The sequence below is a fragment of the Solea senegalensis genome, linkage group LG5, assembly GCF_019176455.1.
Source record: "Solea senegalensis isolate Sse05_10M linkage group LG5, IFAPA_SoseM_1, whole genome shotgun sequence".
NCBI lineage: Eukaryota > Metazoa > Chordata > Actinopteri > Pleuronectiformes > Soleidae > Solea > Solea senegalensis.
The window spans coordinates 26,039,916-26,055,091 of record NC_058025.1 but is presented as its reverse complement, the minus strand read 5'-3'; the positions used below and the strand labels follow the sequence as shown (position 1 = coordinate 26,055,091).

Here is a 15,176-nt window from a genome sequence, read left to right as displayed (position 1 = left end):
CTTGAGGTGATTTTTGTGAAGTGTGCTGAGATGTTTTGACCTAGAAATGAGAGAAATCTACTTATATACTGTAACTTCTCCTACATGCCGTCATCCACACGCTCACAGTCCACCCTCTCGTTGTCCCCCGCAGGCTGTTTGCGACTAAGTGCAGCGGCTGCATGGAGAAAATCGCCCCCACGGAGTTCGTGATGCGCGCCCTGGAGTGCGTCTACCACCTCAACTGCTTCTGCTGCTGCGTGTGCGACCGCCAGCTGCGCAAGGGCGACGAGTTCGTCCTGAAGGAGGGTCAGCTGCTGTGCAAGTTCGACTACGAGCGCGAGAAGGACTTGCTCGGCTCGGTCAGCCCCGATGACTCAGACTCAGGTGAGCCCCCCTGCGCCCTCTCGCACCCGAGTGACGGCGGCACCACGGTGCGACCATCACATGGCACCGGGGTGTTGTATTCTGTATGCTCGGTTCCATTACAGCGGTCGCCAGCGTAGTCAATCCTCCATGATGGATCACACTGGCTGCAGCACCGTTTTCTCAATATAGAATAAAAAAAAAAGTGACATTTTCATTAACCGAACAGCTTGTCAGTGGCCGATTCTGTTGCAGTCGAATTCAAACAGGGAGTCTAGCTTTATTATACAGTAGGAAGTGGAAATAGGACGCAGCCAAGCCGCCCTGTATTAATGGCTTTCCATGCGTGGGCAGGATCTGGTTCTGGAAAGAATTAAATCACTGTATCATGGTGAGTGACAGAGGGATTTGGGGCCTTTCTGCCTCCAACCCCCTTATCAGCTCTCGTCTTCCTCGCCTATAGCTTCCACACACAATGAGGCTTCTCGCCAAGCCTCGCTGTTCGCGGCCATCTGGCTCACATTTAGACGCGCACAAAAGCAGGGAATTTGTCAAATACATCTGTGCCTGTGTCAACTTTTGTCAACTTGTGGGAATATTTGCTTCCCCCGCTCGCTCCCGTCCCGGCGTGGCCGCGTCCCGGCGCTGGCGTCTTCCCGCGCGCGCCTCCCCAGTTCCAAGATGGAGGAAGAATGTTGACATGAGCAGAGGTTAACCTCAGCATGTGGCAGCGGAGATGTAGGTTTTCACTGGAGAAATGTAGACACATATCAGAACCAGATGACAGGAGACACTGAGCCCATCCTGCGGCCGCCTCCGCTCGCGACCGCGAGACCGCGCCGCCATTAAGGTTCATTAGCGGCGCTGCTGCTTCTGATTTGGACAACAATTGTTTTTCGTCCTCGCGCAGAATGAAAATTGATGTTGTTTTTATCCGACCGTCTGTTTATGTAGCCGCTGCTCTTCTTTTCTTTTTTAAATTAAGTGGCATATTTCAAACTCTGAATCCAATTCTTTAGCGGAAGTAAAAAATAATCTTTTATAATTGTCGTTAATTGTTCGGAACAGCCCCGGGACGACTTACTGTTTGTGACGATCGGCTGATTTTAAGCTGTCGAAAACATAAACAATTAAATAAATAAAGCTCCGAAATCTAATAAAAGCAAGTTATTATTTATGTTTAATGGAACACTGTAAGCTAGAAACATAAACATTGCGCCGATATTGCGACCCAAAACTCTAATATCCTGCTGCAGCTCATAAAAATCTGGCAATCCTTGTGTGTGTGTGTATATATGCGGCATTTTGTCAATTCTTTTAAGACCCAAAACAGAAATATGTCAGCGTTAGAGGCTGTTCTTATCAGAGATTGATTTAGTGTAAATCAGACTCCAGTACGAGTGACAAATGTGCGTATTTCACCGTGAGAGCCTCGGACTTCTGCGGGTCCGGTGTGGCCCTTGTTTTCTCTCTGTAATAAATCGATAAGAAAGTATCAGAAACACGTGTTTCTCCCTCTCGACGCAGAGAAAAGCGACGACGAGGAGCTGGACATCAAGCCGGAGAAAGGTATCGGAGGCCAAGGGAAGGGCGACGACGGGAAGGATCCCAGGAGGCCCAAAAGGCCCCGGACCATCCTGACCACTCAGCAGAGACGGGCCTTCAAGGCCTCCTTCGAGGTGTCTTCAAAACCCTGCAGAAAGGTACGACGCGGCTCATCTGCTCGTGGAGAGATCTGGTCTTTATTTAAAAATCCCTTCCACGAATAAAATTCTCAAATTAAAAAACACCTCCGAGCGTGGCTTTTGAAGTGGCGACGCGGCTTTTCTGGTCTGCGTTAACCCGGGATCCTGCACCAGGTCCAGCAGCTTTGAAGAAGCAATAATCCAAACTAGTCCACTTCAAAAAAAAAACAAATACAAGATATTTTTCTGCTTATAATACCAGGGGCGTCAAACTCACATGACCTGGGAGCCAATGAGCATCTAGTCTGGTCAAGAGGGGGCCGGTCTAGAGAAAGATAAGATATTCATGATGATATGAGACAGAATTTCAAAGTAAAAGTTGTTTGCACAATAAAAACCCATTTATGATAAATAGATAAAAACATTTGCAAATAATAACCAGAATAACTATTTTTAAAACAGCTTAAATATATGGAATTTAATGTTGAGTGTAACACATTTAATAAAGAAATAATTACAATGGAACGTCTTATTAATATCATAAGAAATATCACTATCTAATTAATTTTAAAAATGGGCGGGCCACATGTAATCGATTGGAGGGCCGCATGTGGCCCCGCGGGCTGCCAGTTTGACACCCATTTAATAAGCAATAAGAGTTCTTGAAATAAGACATTATATTTAAGCCGTACAAGATAAGGGTGACTCATTTTTAGCTCTATTTTACTAGTATTGTGTTTTTGTGTCTTGTAAAATAGTATTTTCCCCTCAAAAGTAGCATCTTTGTTTGTTTCAAGAGTATTTCACTCATTTTTAGTTGTCCACTGAGTCTTTGTTCACTGAGTCTTTGTATTTGGACGTGTGCTCAGGTGAGGGAGACGCTGGCCGCGGAGACGGGACTCAGCGTGCGGGTGGTCCAGGTGTGGTTTCAGAACCAGAGAGCTAAGGTGAGTGTGCAAGCGGACGCTGTCCTCGCGCAGCAGCCTTGTTCCATCTCAGAGTCCGGGGCGAATAAATCACCGCGCAACTATGTGTGTTAAATTTATCACAGCATTCCTTCCACAAATGCATTTGCAACTCTAGCTCGCTCTTGCATCAAATGTCTACGCCCTCCTCCCCCTCCTCTTTTTCTGTGATTATTATCTCGGTGCAAACCTTTGATACTTGATAATGAAGTGCACTCAGATACAGATTTTTACGCGGTTCACTGGCGGGTGAACAGCGAGGAGCATCCTCTCCAGATTAGAGAGGGCATGTTAGTGTTGGGAGTTCCTCACGACGTCCACTCCTCTTTGGTTTCAGATGAAGAAGTTGGCAAGGCGACAGCAGCAGCAGCAGGAACAGCAGAACTCGCAGAGACTCGGCCAAGGTACGATCACGCTCCAGAAAAGTCAAATCTTTCCTTCACTGTGTACGTGAACGCAGAGGAACTGGAACTGTTGTAGCAGTAAAAGTACTACTCGAGTAAGAGTAAAGTATGCAGACTACTCAAGTACTCGAGAGTACTGAGTTTAACACATGATATAAAACAGCCGCTGGTGAGCATTAAGTCCACTTGGAGCCGAAATCTGCGGCTAACCGCCGAGCGGCTAACAGCTAGTGCCGCGGTACGGCGTCACGTGACAACACCTGTCATGTGACTCGACTGGCTGCATTTGATTGGCAAGATTTTGTCAGAAGAAAAATAGACCGCGCATGTAATAGAATAAAAAGATTTTAAAAGATAAAGTAGCGACCGTCACTTAGCCAAATGGAACGACGTAAAAGTAGCGTTCTTTCTTCAAATATATACTCAAGTAAAAGTGTGTCGCTATAAAACTACTCCTAAAATTACAATTTATCCAAAAAGTTACGTAGTGAACGTAGCACGGGACTAACCCGCCTCTGCCACAGATTGTTAGCGAAAGCATTTTTAAATCGTAAAAAAAACATAACCAGCCGTAAACAGCCAAATAACGACGCGTACAAGTACTCAAGAGTACAAGTACTCAAGAGTACAAGTACTGAGTTCAACCCATAATATAAATCAGCTGCTGGTTTGCATTAAGTCCACTTGGAGCCGAAATCTGTGGCTAACCGCCGAGCGGCTAACAGCTAGTGCCGCGGTACAGAGTCACGTATTTGATTGGCAAGATTTTGTCAGCCACAGCCAACAGGCAGAGAAATAGACCGCGCATGTAATAAAAAAGAAAATAAAAAGATATTAAAAAATAAAGTAGCGACCGGAAGTTAGCCAAATGTCGCGTTCTCTCTAACTACTCCTAAAATTATCATTTATCCAAAAAGTTACTCAAGTATTTGAACGTAGCTTGGGACTAACCCGCCTCTGCCACAGATTGTTAGCGAAAGCATTTTTAAATCGTAAAAAACAACAGATGGGACGCCCTGAGAGGCTTTGGGTCCGCCTCCAAGAGCTGTGTTTGTGAGGGGAATTATGGGGGAAAAGCCACTGTAGGTTTCCATGGCGATACTAGACATTTTCGATTCATCTTAACTGCTAGCTGGTGGAATCTCCACGTATAACAGGGAATCTTCGTCGTCGTCGTCGTTGTTGTCGTTGTTGTTGTTGTTGTTACGTGACATTTCCTGTACCGCTCCCCGCAGAGGTGATGTCCAATCGGATGGAGGGGATGATGAACTCCTTCACGCCGCTGGCTCCGCCGCAGCAGCAGCTGGTCGCCATGGATCAGAACGGCTACAGCACGGACCCGTTCCAACAGGGGCTCACCCCCCCACAGATGCCCGGGGACCACATGAACCCATATGGTGAGCATCCAAACAAACACCCCCACACACACACATGCCTGTCCCTTGATCCCCAGCGCGGGACATGTGCTCAGGCTTCTGATTTCCCCTCCTCGCGGAGACGTCGCGGCAGATTCCCCTCCCACCTGAGATGACGCGAGCGTCCTCATAAGCGACCGGCGTTTTCAAAAAACTCTGCGTAACGCGATTACGAGTCCCCGCCCGCAGTCCTGAGACATGACAACGTTATTGATGGTGCGTTTTTTCTCCCTGCTTGAGATAAAGTGCAGGTCCCCGCAGTGATCGAGGGCTGCGAGACTCGGCTAATGAATCAGGCTCCGATTTCTGTGAGATACAGGGAGAGGGGAAAAAAAATCAGTCAATCAAGTGTTAGTCCACAGGATGTAACTAGAATAACACATTTCAGAGTGATGTCCTCAACAAGCCCCACAGGGACCGTTTCCCCAAGTTCATAACTTCCTTATAATTTGCCTCCATTTAGTTCTTCTCGGTAGTAAGAACCCGGGTCCCCGGTCTCATCACTCTCCTCTGGGTTTGGGGAAAAGAACAATATTGGCAAGGCATTAAAAGATACGTCTGGAAACACTGTCCCCATTTTGTGCAACACTATCATTAAGATCCGGAGTGTAATAAAGTTAACTATTCCCTCCAGAGAAATAACATGTTGAGGTTTTATGAAAGGCGTAAACACTCGCTATTAACCAGATCTTTTAGGAGGATGCCCCTTGTTTACATGCGCCCGCGCAGACCGCGATTGTCCCGGGGAGGGCAGCAAAAAGTGAGCTTTGATGATATCCAACAAAACAGTTCTCACAATTGTGATGACACGCCACAGTGACTATTAGTAATTATGATTTCCCAACGCCGCCGTAAATCTCACAGACAAGATTGCGCGGAATTCTCCGCCTTAGATCGTGTTTGTTTCATTTCTTTTCATCTTTAATGACCCCCCGACTCTCTGTGTTCTCTCCCCGCACAGGCAACGACTCGGCGTTCCACGACGTCGACAGCGACACGTCCCTAACCAGCCTCAGCGACTGCTTCATGGCGTCGTCGGAGGTCGGCTCCATGCAGGCCCGCGTGGGGAACCCCATCGACCGCCTCTACTCCATGCAGAACTCGTACTTTGCGTCGTGAAAGCGGCGACCGCGACGCGCCAGCGCGGAATGAACTGCACCATCTCAACCCCTTGAGGCGGCGGCGGCGGCGGCGGCCGGGAGTTTCTACACAAACACGGACATGACAGAAGACACGCCTCCTGGTCACTCAAAGATAGTAAAAACCACTTGTTGCAGGACAGTGCAGATCAAGGAGAAATACTCTTTGTTCCCTTAAAGAAAAAAACAAAGTCGATATTTGACTCCACTGACAGAGTGCATGATCAGTTGTAAACTAAGACGGCCCCCTCCCCCTCTAACCCCTCCCTCTTACGGCTAACATGTGGGCGTCTGGACTGTGATTCCCGTGTTAGCGTTTTGATCACTTTCAATAGGTTTAGATATCGTGTTCATAGTGAAATAGACGCAGCACCGTCTGCGAGAGTGACTGTACATTTGTGTAAGTACGACGAGAGCGCGCGCGCCGCTGTAGAAGCTAACGTAGGATCAGTCAAGTGTAAATACCCTCCTCCCCCCGGCAAATTGGATGTGCATGTTAAAAATGGAAAGCATTCTATTTATTTAACTATAACAGGCTCTTGAAGGTACATATTAAAAACTGAAAAGCTTTATTTAAAAAGGAGAGCATTTTTTTTTTTTGTTGTTGTTGAGCAATTAGCGAGTTCCCGAGTGTCACGACTCGTCTGTACGCCTTTTTAATATGAAGATTAACCCTCTGTCGTTTTGTTTTCCCCAGCCAAGCTGTAAATGAGCAATGTTGCTATTTATTTGGTACGAACCATAAAACCCCTTTTTGTTGTCACTGTCATGATGTGCATTCTCAAAACAAACAAAAAAAAGAAAGAAAAGAAACATGTTAAAGTTGCTAATTGACCAAAGTTGACTGGTTTGATGAATAAACAATGTCCTTCTCCTGATAACATTAAATAAATTGCCGTTCAGTGATCATTCACATCATCATGAGGTTTGAATGTGTCCATAAACAAATGGATTCATGTGTAGTATTCATGTTTCGGGGCTTTGTGTGTGTGTGTGTGTCAAACAAGATCCCATTTGAAGAAACTTTATCTATAAATTTATTTTTTAACATTATTTTATTAATTTAATTTATGTAAATTATAAAATCTCTAAATAAAATATCTATACTATACATATCTATGGGCGGGTTTGAACGTGACCCGCGTGGAAAAGTAGTCCATTATGTTCCTCATTGAGGATTAATATGTAGTATTCATGTTTTGGGGCTTTGTGTGTGTGTCAAACAAGATCCCATTCTAATTTTAATTTTGACTTTATCCACGGGGTCTTAAGTAAGTAAGTAATTAAGTATTAAAAATCAATTTTGGGAAAAAATGAAGGCCCTTAAAAAGAATTAAAAACTCTTAATCCATAGAGTTTGACTGCAGAAAGTCTGCATGAATGTGTTTATGTCTCAGAGGTGAAGTGGCCGAAATCGCACCAAATGAGCTCCAAAATCCAAAATCCTCAAAAGGTATTGGAGTGACCTCGAGCAGTGAGGTGAGCAGGCCTGTTGGTGGCACACGTCCCGCTGACTGACTCGCTATTCCAGGCTCTCGTAGCGTGACACGTGTGTGCGCGAGAATGAGAATGAGGACGCCGCGGCAGGAACGCTCAAGCGAAGGGTGAGGTCGGAGAGGAGTTCAGGTGACATACCAGTACAGCTGCGCGGCTGCACAGCGAGCCCCACCTATCACCTCAGGGCTTGTCGGGCGGTTTTTTTTTTTGGAAGTACCATCTGGGTGCTCCTTCATCTCCCCTGACAGCTTCTCATTGTGGCCAGGCAGGCTTCCACCCACTGTCTGTGCAGTAATGTGATCACGCAGGTAAACACTCCAGGCCTCAGTACAGGCCGAAGGAGGCGCTTAAATCGGTTGGGGGAGGAAATTTTAGGCCTAAATTCAACCAGGTTTTAGCGCTAACTGCAACACACACACACACACACGTATATAATATATCATCAGCAAACATAACATGTATCTTCACTATCTGATCTTCAATCTGACAGCCAGGTGTTGGCAACGTTAAAGCGCCATTTATCTTCGCTTGTCACAGCGGCAGGTTGAAAATCCCTAGCAGCGCCGCGCGGTGACATCATCGCCGCCTGGAAAGCGACCCGGACGAGACGCGGCGAAGGTATGCATGCGAGTGAAAACTGGCGCGGGGGAACCCAAATGACGCAGAACGCGAGCTTTTGCTTTGACGGCTCGCTTCTCTCTTGCCTGAAGTGACTGCGTGCACGCGAGCCGAGGCCAGGAGACGATGTCCCGTTGTCTCCGGGGGGGACAATGAAGCGTGTTTGTTTCATCAGGTGTTTTCGGCCGCGGGTGAAAGTGTGAACGTGGCGTGAAAGACTGAGTCAACACGCGCAACAAAGACTCCCGTTTACAGCAAACATCGCCGGGTGGGGGGGGGGAGGTGACGCATGTACGCTGTGTTTGCACGGGGAAGATAGTAGCAATGGTTTAAACCGCTCCCTTTTTCAGGGCAGGCCACAGTGTGGACGGATACAGAAAACCCCTTTGCAAGAATTGTAGTCATCCATGTATAGTGTGCAAGGTGGCAGGACTGTAATTAAGAAAGCAGGGGATTATGAGCCCACTTTTGCCTAATCTTAGATGTGTTTCATTCCATTTATGCTTTTAGGAAACAGGCACAGATAATCCTCTCATTCTGATACTGTAACTCAGCACGTGGAGCAAAAAAAAAGTAGTAAAAAAAAACAAGAATCCGCCTTTAAATTCCTCTAAATACAGTTGACAGTAGATTCCTAGATTTCATAAAGACAAGTTTGACTTCAATTTTGAATCAAAACACACATTTAAATCCTATTCTATTATGCATTGATACGTCCACACGCCACATCCTTTGCGGCCTTCCGTTGTTGTTTTGGTTTCCCTTTTCTTTCCCTCAGTTCAAGCGAGTGACTGTGACTTGGCGTTCGCTGGCACTGGCGGGTGTGAAAGGGCCAAAGTGTGCCGACTGTGAGAGGCCGAGGTAAGCGTGGCCCTCGATATGAAAACAGTCGCTCTGAAACCGGAGCCGGACACACACACACACAGTCACAAAGAGTTAAGAGGCAGAGCCTTCAGTGAACTGTTCACACATTTGGGCTTCTGCCGCTCTGGCACCGCATAGGAAATGAGCCTAGTGGCAATATTTTCATTAGATAACCGAAAACGGCGAGTTTTCACCTTTTGAGTTTTGTGAGTCACCGTTGTCTCCGTCTCTGGAAAAACAAGCTTTTTTTTTTTTATTTCATTTTTTATTTGAGCTCATTTGGAGGGAGACTCTCGCCCAGCTGCCCCCGTAAAAACCCAGTTTTTAGCACTTTATGTGGGATTTACGCTCCCGTGCTAATTGAACGCGGCACCGTGTTTCTGCTGCCGCTGCGGAAAGTAGTCGAACGGTCGTGGGTTCGGCGCTGTCCAAGCGTCTTCTCATGAGAGTTCACACCAGTTCGCGGCGAGTCCCCATAAGGCGGGGGAGGGGCGGCGGGTGGAGGGGCGGCTGTTTTCATTGGGCATTTTCCACGGCGCGTGGTTAATTGTTACGGGAGACGTGTAACCAGTGTCTGACACCACAGTCTTTGAGCCTCGAGGGCTTGCGCGTAATCAAATGACAGACTGCGGTTTGGAGCGTTAGAGAGGGGTCAGAGCCCCATGCCCTCGCAGCGGTGCGCCGCAAAGAAACACTGCCGCCACTGTATGCGCCGCCGTGTGAATACTGCGGGTCAAGCGCGGACGTTCACGTTTAAAACCCTGCTTTGTAGTGGAGAGTGCGCCGCTCATGTGCATCTTTGTTTCCCTCTGATGTCTAAAACTGCTGATATTGATGCCACTGTTTTTCTTCACCTCCTGCCTTTGTTGCAGTGCTGGGAAAACGGTGCTGAGGGATTCACCTCTCAGCGCTCAGGGCTGCAGATAGAGCCCCGGATAGGACTGAGTAATCCCCGCCACTATTGGAGTCCATCTGTTTTGGTTTTCATTTTTCTGCATTATTAGTGCTTATTGGTACATGGCCGAGGAATGCAGCCAGAGTGTTTGAAGTCGGGGAGGAAGGTGATGCCAGGGGCATTAGTTTAAGGGAACGGTGACCTCAAGGTCTAACACAAGCCAGCACTCCTAACCTCCAGGAGCCGTTCCCTTGATGTCGGAATCCAAAGTCCTGCTCCCTCGACATTCTCCGACACCCTGGACTCTGCAATTTGCCAAATCATCTGGCAAATGATCGGCGTCACACCTTCTAAATGTCGAAACATCTCATAGTCCCATAGTTATTAGACTTTTATTTACACACACGTACGTTCACTTGACTCAGTCGGAACTTGTTGTAATAATAGTGACATTTATTTCACCACCTGTCATTAAAAAAAAACAAGGAAAATATACACTGGTGAGAAGTAATGTTTCTGTAAATAACTATAGCGTGCTTTACTATTTATTCAGTTTTTTTTATAAAAAAATCAAAATAATGTTTTAGCATTTAAATTATCATCTACACACTGTGACATAAACCTTACCTTGAGTCTCAAACTCAAAGTGACCTGGGGGCCAGTGAACTTCTAGTCTGGTCAGGAGGGGCGGGGTCAAGTGAAAAGTCCGACAATTTGGGGGGGAAAATGAAAGGTTTAGTGATTAGAAATGATAACGATACCTTGATCGTCCATCATGATGTTGCAATTTACACATATTTAGCATGACCTTTCAAAATAAAAGTGTTTCTCTTGGTATATAAAATGAATCTGTAAATAACAAAAACAGAATGAATTAAACGTCAAATCAAAATGTAGACAATTGTAATTAAAACTACAATATATATATAAATACAATATATGTATGTATTTATATAATAGACAATTAATTACAATTGTCTATTATACATATATGTAAATACATATATACATATATAAATACACATACATATATATGTATGTATAATAGACAATTAATTACAATTGTGCATTTTGATTTGAAGTTATAATCAAATGTTGAATTTAATCATTTAAAAACCAGTGTGGGGCCACAGGAAGTTGACTGGCGGGCCGCATGTGGCCCGCGGGCCACGAGTTTGAGGGAGACAAAAAGAAAGAAAGAAAGAAAGGAGTCTATGTAACACTTACGGATCAGTCTTTGTTATAGAACTTTTAAAAAGGCTAGCGAGGCCCTAAAAGAAATTAAAGTTCAAGAAAACACTGTAATTATCCACAAAGTGAATTTAGCTTTCATAATCAGCGTCAGCTGCGGGCTACATAACAGCGTTATCGCACCTATTAGAATAATCATTCAGTCCTTTAACTGTAGCTCATATAAACATGCAATTTTGTCATTCGCCTTTAATTAGGACTCAAAGGCAACATGCATCAATCCAAGTGTGCTCGTGTGAGGAGGGATTAGTCATTAGACGCTGATGTGTTTACCAGACCATAACCGATACGTGTGCGCTTGGAAGTCGCTCGTGTTCGGGCAGGAAGACAACGCCGCGTGGCTCCGGAGACGAGTCACCGAGGCAGATAAGGGCAGCTACTGTAGTTCAGGTCAATGAGTGTGGGACGCTGGACCCCGGGCCCCGGGCTGTGTGTTTAAGTGCTGGATGTTTTGGACAGAACTCACCTGTGAGTGCGGATAAATCGCTCGCAGTGTCGCCTCGGACGCTAAATCTGAAAGTCAACAGCCAGCGAAAGCTAAACCAAGCGGTTAGGAATTCCGTCGCCGCGTGTGTGCACAACTTAACGCTGAGCTTTTTAGCTTTAAATGTGCCACAAAAAAAAAGAAAAAAAGAAGTCTCTTATATTGCCTCGTTATATGAATTCCATCGTTCAATTCAATCACGATCCGCTCAGTGCTTCGCTGGCTATCATCTAATGACCACTGGGCCACGTTTGACCCCCGAGACGACCTGTTCTGCCTTGATAATCTGTATTTTCCAAAGACAGAGGTCAGTGCCACTCTGCCCCGGCGTGACCCGACATGATTATCAGTTCATCGCGGGCCGTTAGGATCCATATTGTCGCATATGAATATCATTTGTCAGCGCTCGCTCTAATCGAGCTTTGATTCCCGCGCGCGTTGATTAGCGCCGCGGCATTTCCTTCGTTGTAGCGGCAGACAATCGGCCTTTGTGCACAGCGCCGGCCTTTTGCTGCGCGTCTGACACTTTTATTATTATACGGACTAAAAACCCGGCGCAGATGAGCAGCCTCCTCTCGCTGCCTCTTCAAAAGGTTAGTAAATTTCACCGTATAGATTTTCCGGTGTCTCCCTCAAATGTCATGGCTTAATTATTAACTGTGGGGCCATTTTGGAGAGAGATTTGCACTTTTACAATATTGTCGCGCCGGGTGAGGTTAAGTGTTGGGGGAGAGCAAGGAGGACCATTGTCCTCCCTGTGCATTTAATGAAGATGGATTTAGAGATGAAATGTTGGCCGTAATAAAGACAGCGTGACCTTTTAAGGCCTCGCCATAGCTACAAAAACATGTCGATGCTTTTCAGCCGACAAATAACACAACAGGGTTTCACTCCGTGTGAATTAAAGTGAAGGAAGCAACAACATTATTTATCTTTTTATATATATATATATATATATATATACATTAGTGTGTGCCATTGCATCGCGATTGAACCCTTTACTTTAATTGCTTGATGAGCGTAATGTTCCCTCTCCATTAGTTCAGGATCTATAAATCCTAACTCCAGATTATAACCAGTCACGAACACCAAAGGTCGCGACCTCCCAGCGTGGCCGTTATGAGTAAATATTGATTACACTGCAGTCAGTCAGCTAAGTGGAGCCACCGGAGCAGAACACAGCAATGTACTGTGTTGTGTTTTATTTTGAAAGAAGCCGAGTGGTATCTGGCCTAATCCCAGCCTCAGCCTCAGCCGCTGCACTCCTCACCGCTGTGCACATCAGCATGTGCCGGGCTCAGGTTTCTCTGGACCCTCACGGCAACAACCTCCAGAATCTCAGAGTCCTCGTGGCCGGACTGACTGACTCACAGGATGGTATACGGCAGTGTTTGAGTTCACGTGTCCCCCCACAAACCTCCACACATGTCATCAGACACACCGTGCCCGCCTCGCCGTCCACTTCCTCTGCTGACAAGCGAGACGCGACCGGCTCTGTGGCCGCTGAGCGCTAACCGTTGAGCGGGCGGGCCTTGAAACAGGAATAAGTAAAACTCTGTTGTGAAATACGTCATGTTGCTAAAGTCATGCTATAGCCTGGACCGCGGCTTAAAGTGGTCTGTTTTTACGCTTGTTTGATATCATTAGCTTAGCAGAAAGACTCCAAACATGACACTGTCCAAAGATTAAAACACAACTTAGCACTTTTACTTAGCACCTTCTAAATTCATGTATTACCAGTGTTGTAAAGTACAAATACTTTGTTACTGTACTTAGTAGAATTTACATTATATTTCTGACAACTTTTGCTTTTACTTTCACTACATTTCCTCAATAAAACGTGCACTTTTACTCTCTTAACTGTCTTCGTTCCTCGCTACCACAAAATAAAAGTTGAGTGCACTAGCTGTTAGCCGCTCAGCTGTTAGCCGCAGATTTCGGCTCCAAGTGGACTTAAAACTGTCCGACACCGAGGCTCTCGTCTTCGGGTTTCTGTCGTGAACTGCGGACGTGGCGGTTTCAGCTCTTAGCTGAGCGGCTAACCGGTGAGCTAGCGAGCTCACGCAGATAAACCGCAGAGTTGTTCGCCTGTAGCTATTATGCTTTTGTCGTTAAGAAGCCACAATAAATATCATATTCAAAATTCTAATCTAATCACTGTTTAAATACCTTTACTTCTTATACTTAAGTACAGTTTATATGAGAAAATCACTTAAGTACAGGTATTTTAAGACTTTTAATCAAATATTATTCTAAGATACTTGTACTTTTGCTCAAGTATCACTTTCAAGTACTTTATACATGACTGTTTGTTACAAAATATACAATTATGGGCAATCATTTGTGCTTTTACAAGCTTTTTATTTACATCAAGTGAAATGTCTTTTTAACATTGAGCAAAACTAGCAGCTGCTGGTTGTGTCTGTATACTTCATGGACAAATATATATATATATATATATATATATATATATATATATATATATATATACTGTCGTGGAGCAGCAGCAGCAGCAGCAGTGCTGGTGTCAACCTTCACGCTGACAGAAAGGCACTGATTTTCCCTCTTTGGGCGTTTGAGAAGTGGAGGCTCGGGAGGACGCAGCAAGCCCCGACAGAGAACTGCCATTGCACACAAACAGAAACCTACCCACAAACCATTGCCTGTGGCTTGCCCTTTGAAGGTGCATGTCTCTTCTTGACATTTCTTGTCAACTCGCTTTTGGGAACATTGGAATTCATCCTCTCGGTCCAAACTTTGTGTTCAGACGGCCTGGAATGATGCAGAACGCGCAGCATACACCACTTTAATCGCAGATCACGCTTAAAAAGCACTGACGGTTGCTTGACGGGGGCGTGGGGGGGTAACACAATTAACGCATAAATATGCAAGGCGCAGCGAGGTGCCGCTGCTGTGCTGTATGCGCAGAGACAGGTGCCAGCCATCTTTAGTGTTTAGACCAAAGATCCTCCAACAAATGGCATCACTGAGATCCGACTGGATCCACGTGTGACGCCTGCAAAATGATCTAAGACAGCAAGGAGCAAAGAGCGCTCCTAATTTCTGTCATCCTTTACTCCACTGACTGAACCCACTTCATTACCTGTAATGATTATCATCTCGCCCTGTAATTATATACTTCTTTGATATGGAAGAAGGTGTGAAAAACACCCAGCGTGTCTCAACAGAGCGCTCTGTTAGCTCGGAGGCAACTGCAACCGAAAGCCGGCAACGTTGCACGCGGTGGAAGCTGACAGGGTCCTGTCTGCGGGAGACATTCTGGCCTCTCTGACGCGTCCACTTTCTCTTTCATCACTCTCGTTCCCCGCACGCTTGCGTCCAATTTTGGCTGATTGAGCGGGCGGTTCCAGCCGCTCACCCGCCAATCTCGACAGATGTACACAAATTGTCAGTCAAGGAGTGAGTGTTCAATAATATAGCCCCATGCCCAAGGACCTGTAGGCCATTACAGGGCCATTACCAGTGAAATCCTTGTCTGGACAAGTGGAGGGAAACTAATGTGTTGCTGTGACGAAAAGGTTCTCAATGCGAGGTTTGCTGCAAGAGTGTAGGATCAATCGCACATTAGGCTCGAGCGGCTTACAAAGTCGAGT

At 45.9% G+C, this 15,176-nt stretch overlaps 1 protein-coding gene across 2 annotated transcripts in view; it reads left to right on the top strand.

Annotated features, from left to right (window-relative positions):
• The window catches only part of lmx1bb (LIM homeobox transcription factor 1, beta b), a 42,038-nt gene extending 35,172 nt beyond the window's left edge, over positions 1-6,866 (top strand). For both annotated transcript variants that reach the window (XM_044027080.1, XM_044027079.1), the window contains 6 exons: positions 134-366; positions 1,873-2,048; positions 2,900-2,977; positions 3,333-3,399; positions 4,635-4,796; positions 5,776-6,866. In XM_044027080.1, the coding sequence (XP_043883015.1) occupies positions 134-366; positions 1,873-2,048; positions 2,900-2,977; positions 3,333-3,399; positions 4,635-4,796; positions 5,776-5,933 (874 nt within the window). In that variant the 3' untranslated portion in view covers positions 5,934-6,866. The remainder of the gene's footprint in view (positions 1-133; positions 367-1,872; positions 2,049-2,899; positions 2,978-3,332; positions 3,400-4,634; positions 4,797-5,775) is intronic.
• The last annotated feature ends 8,310 nt before the right edge of the window (positions 6,867-15,176 follow it).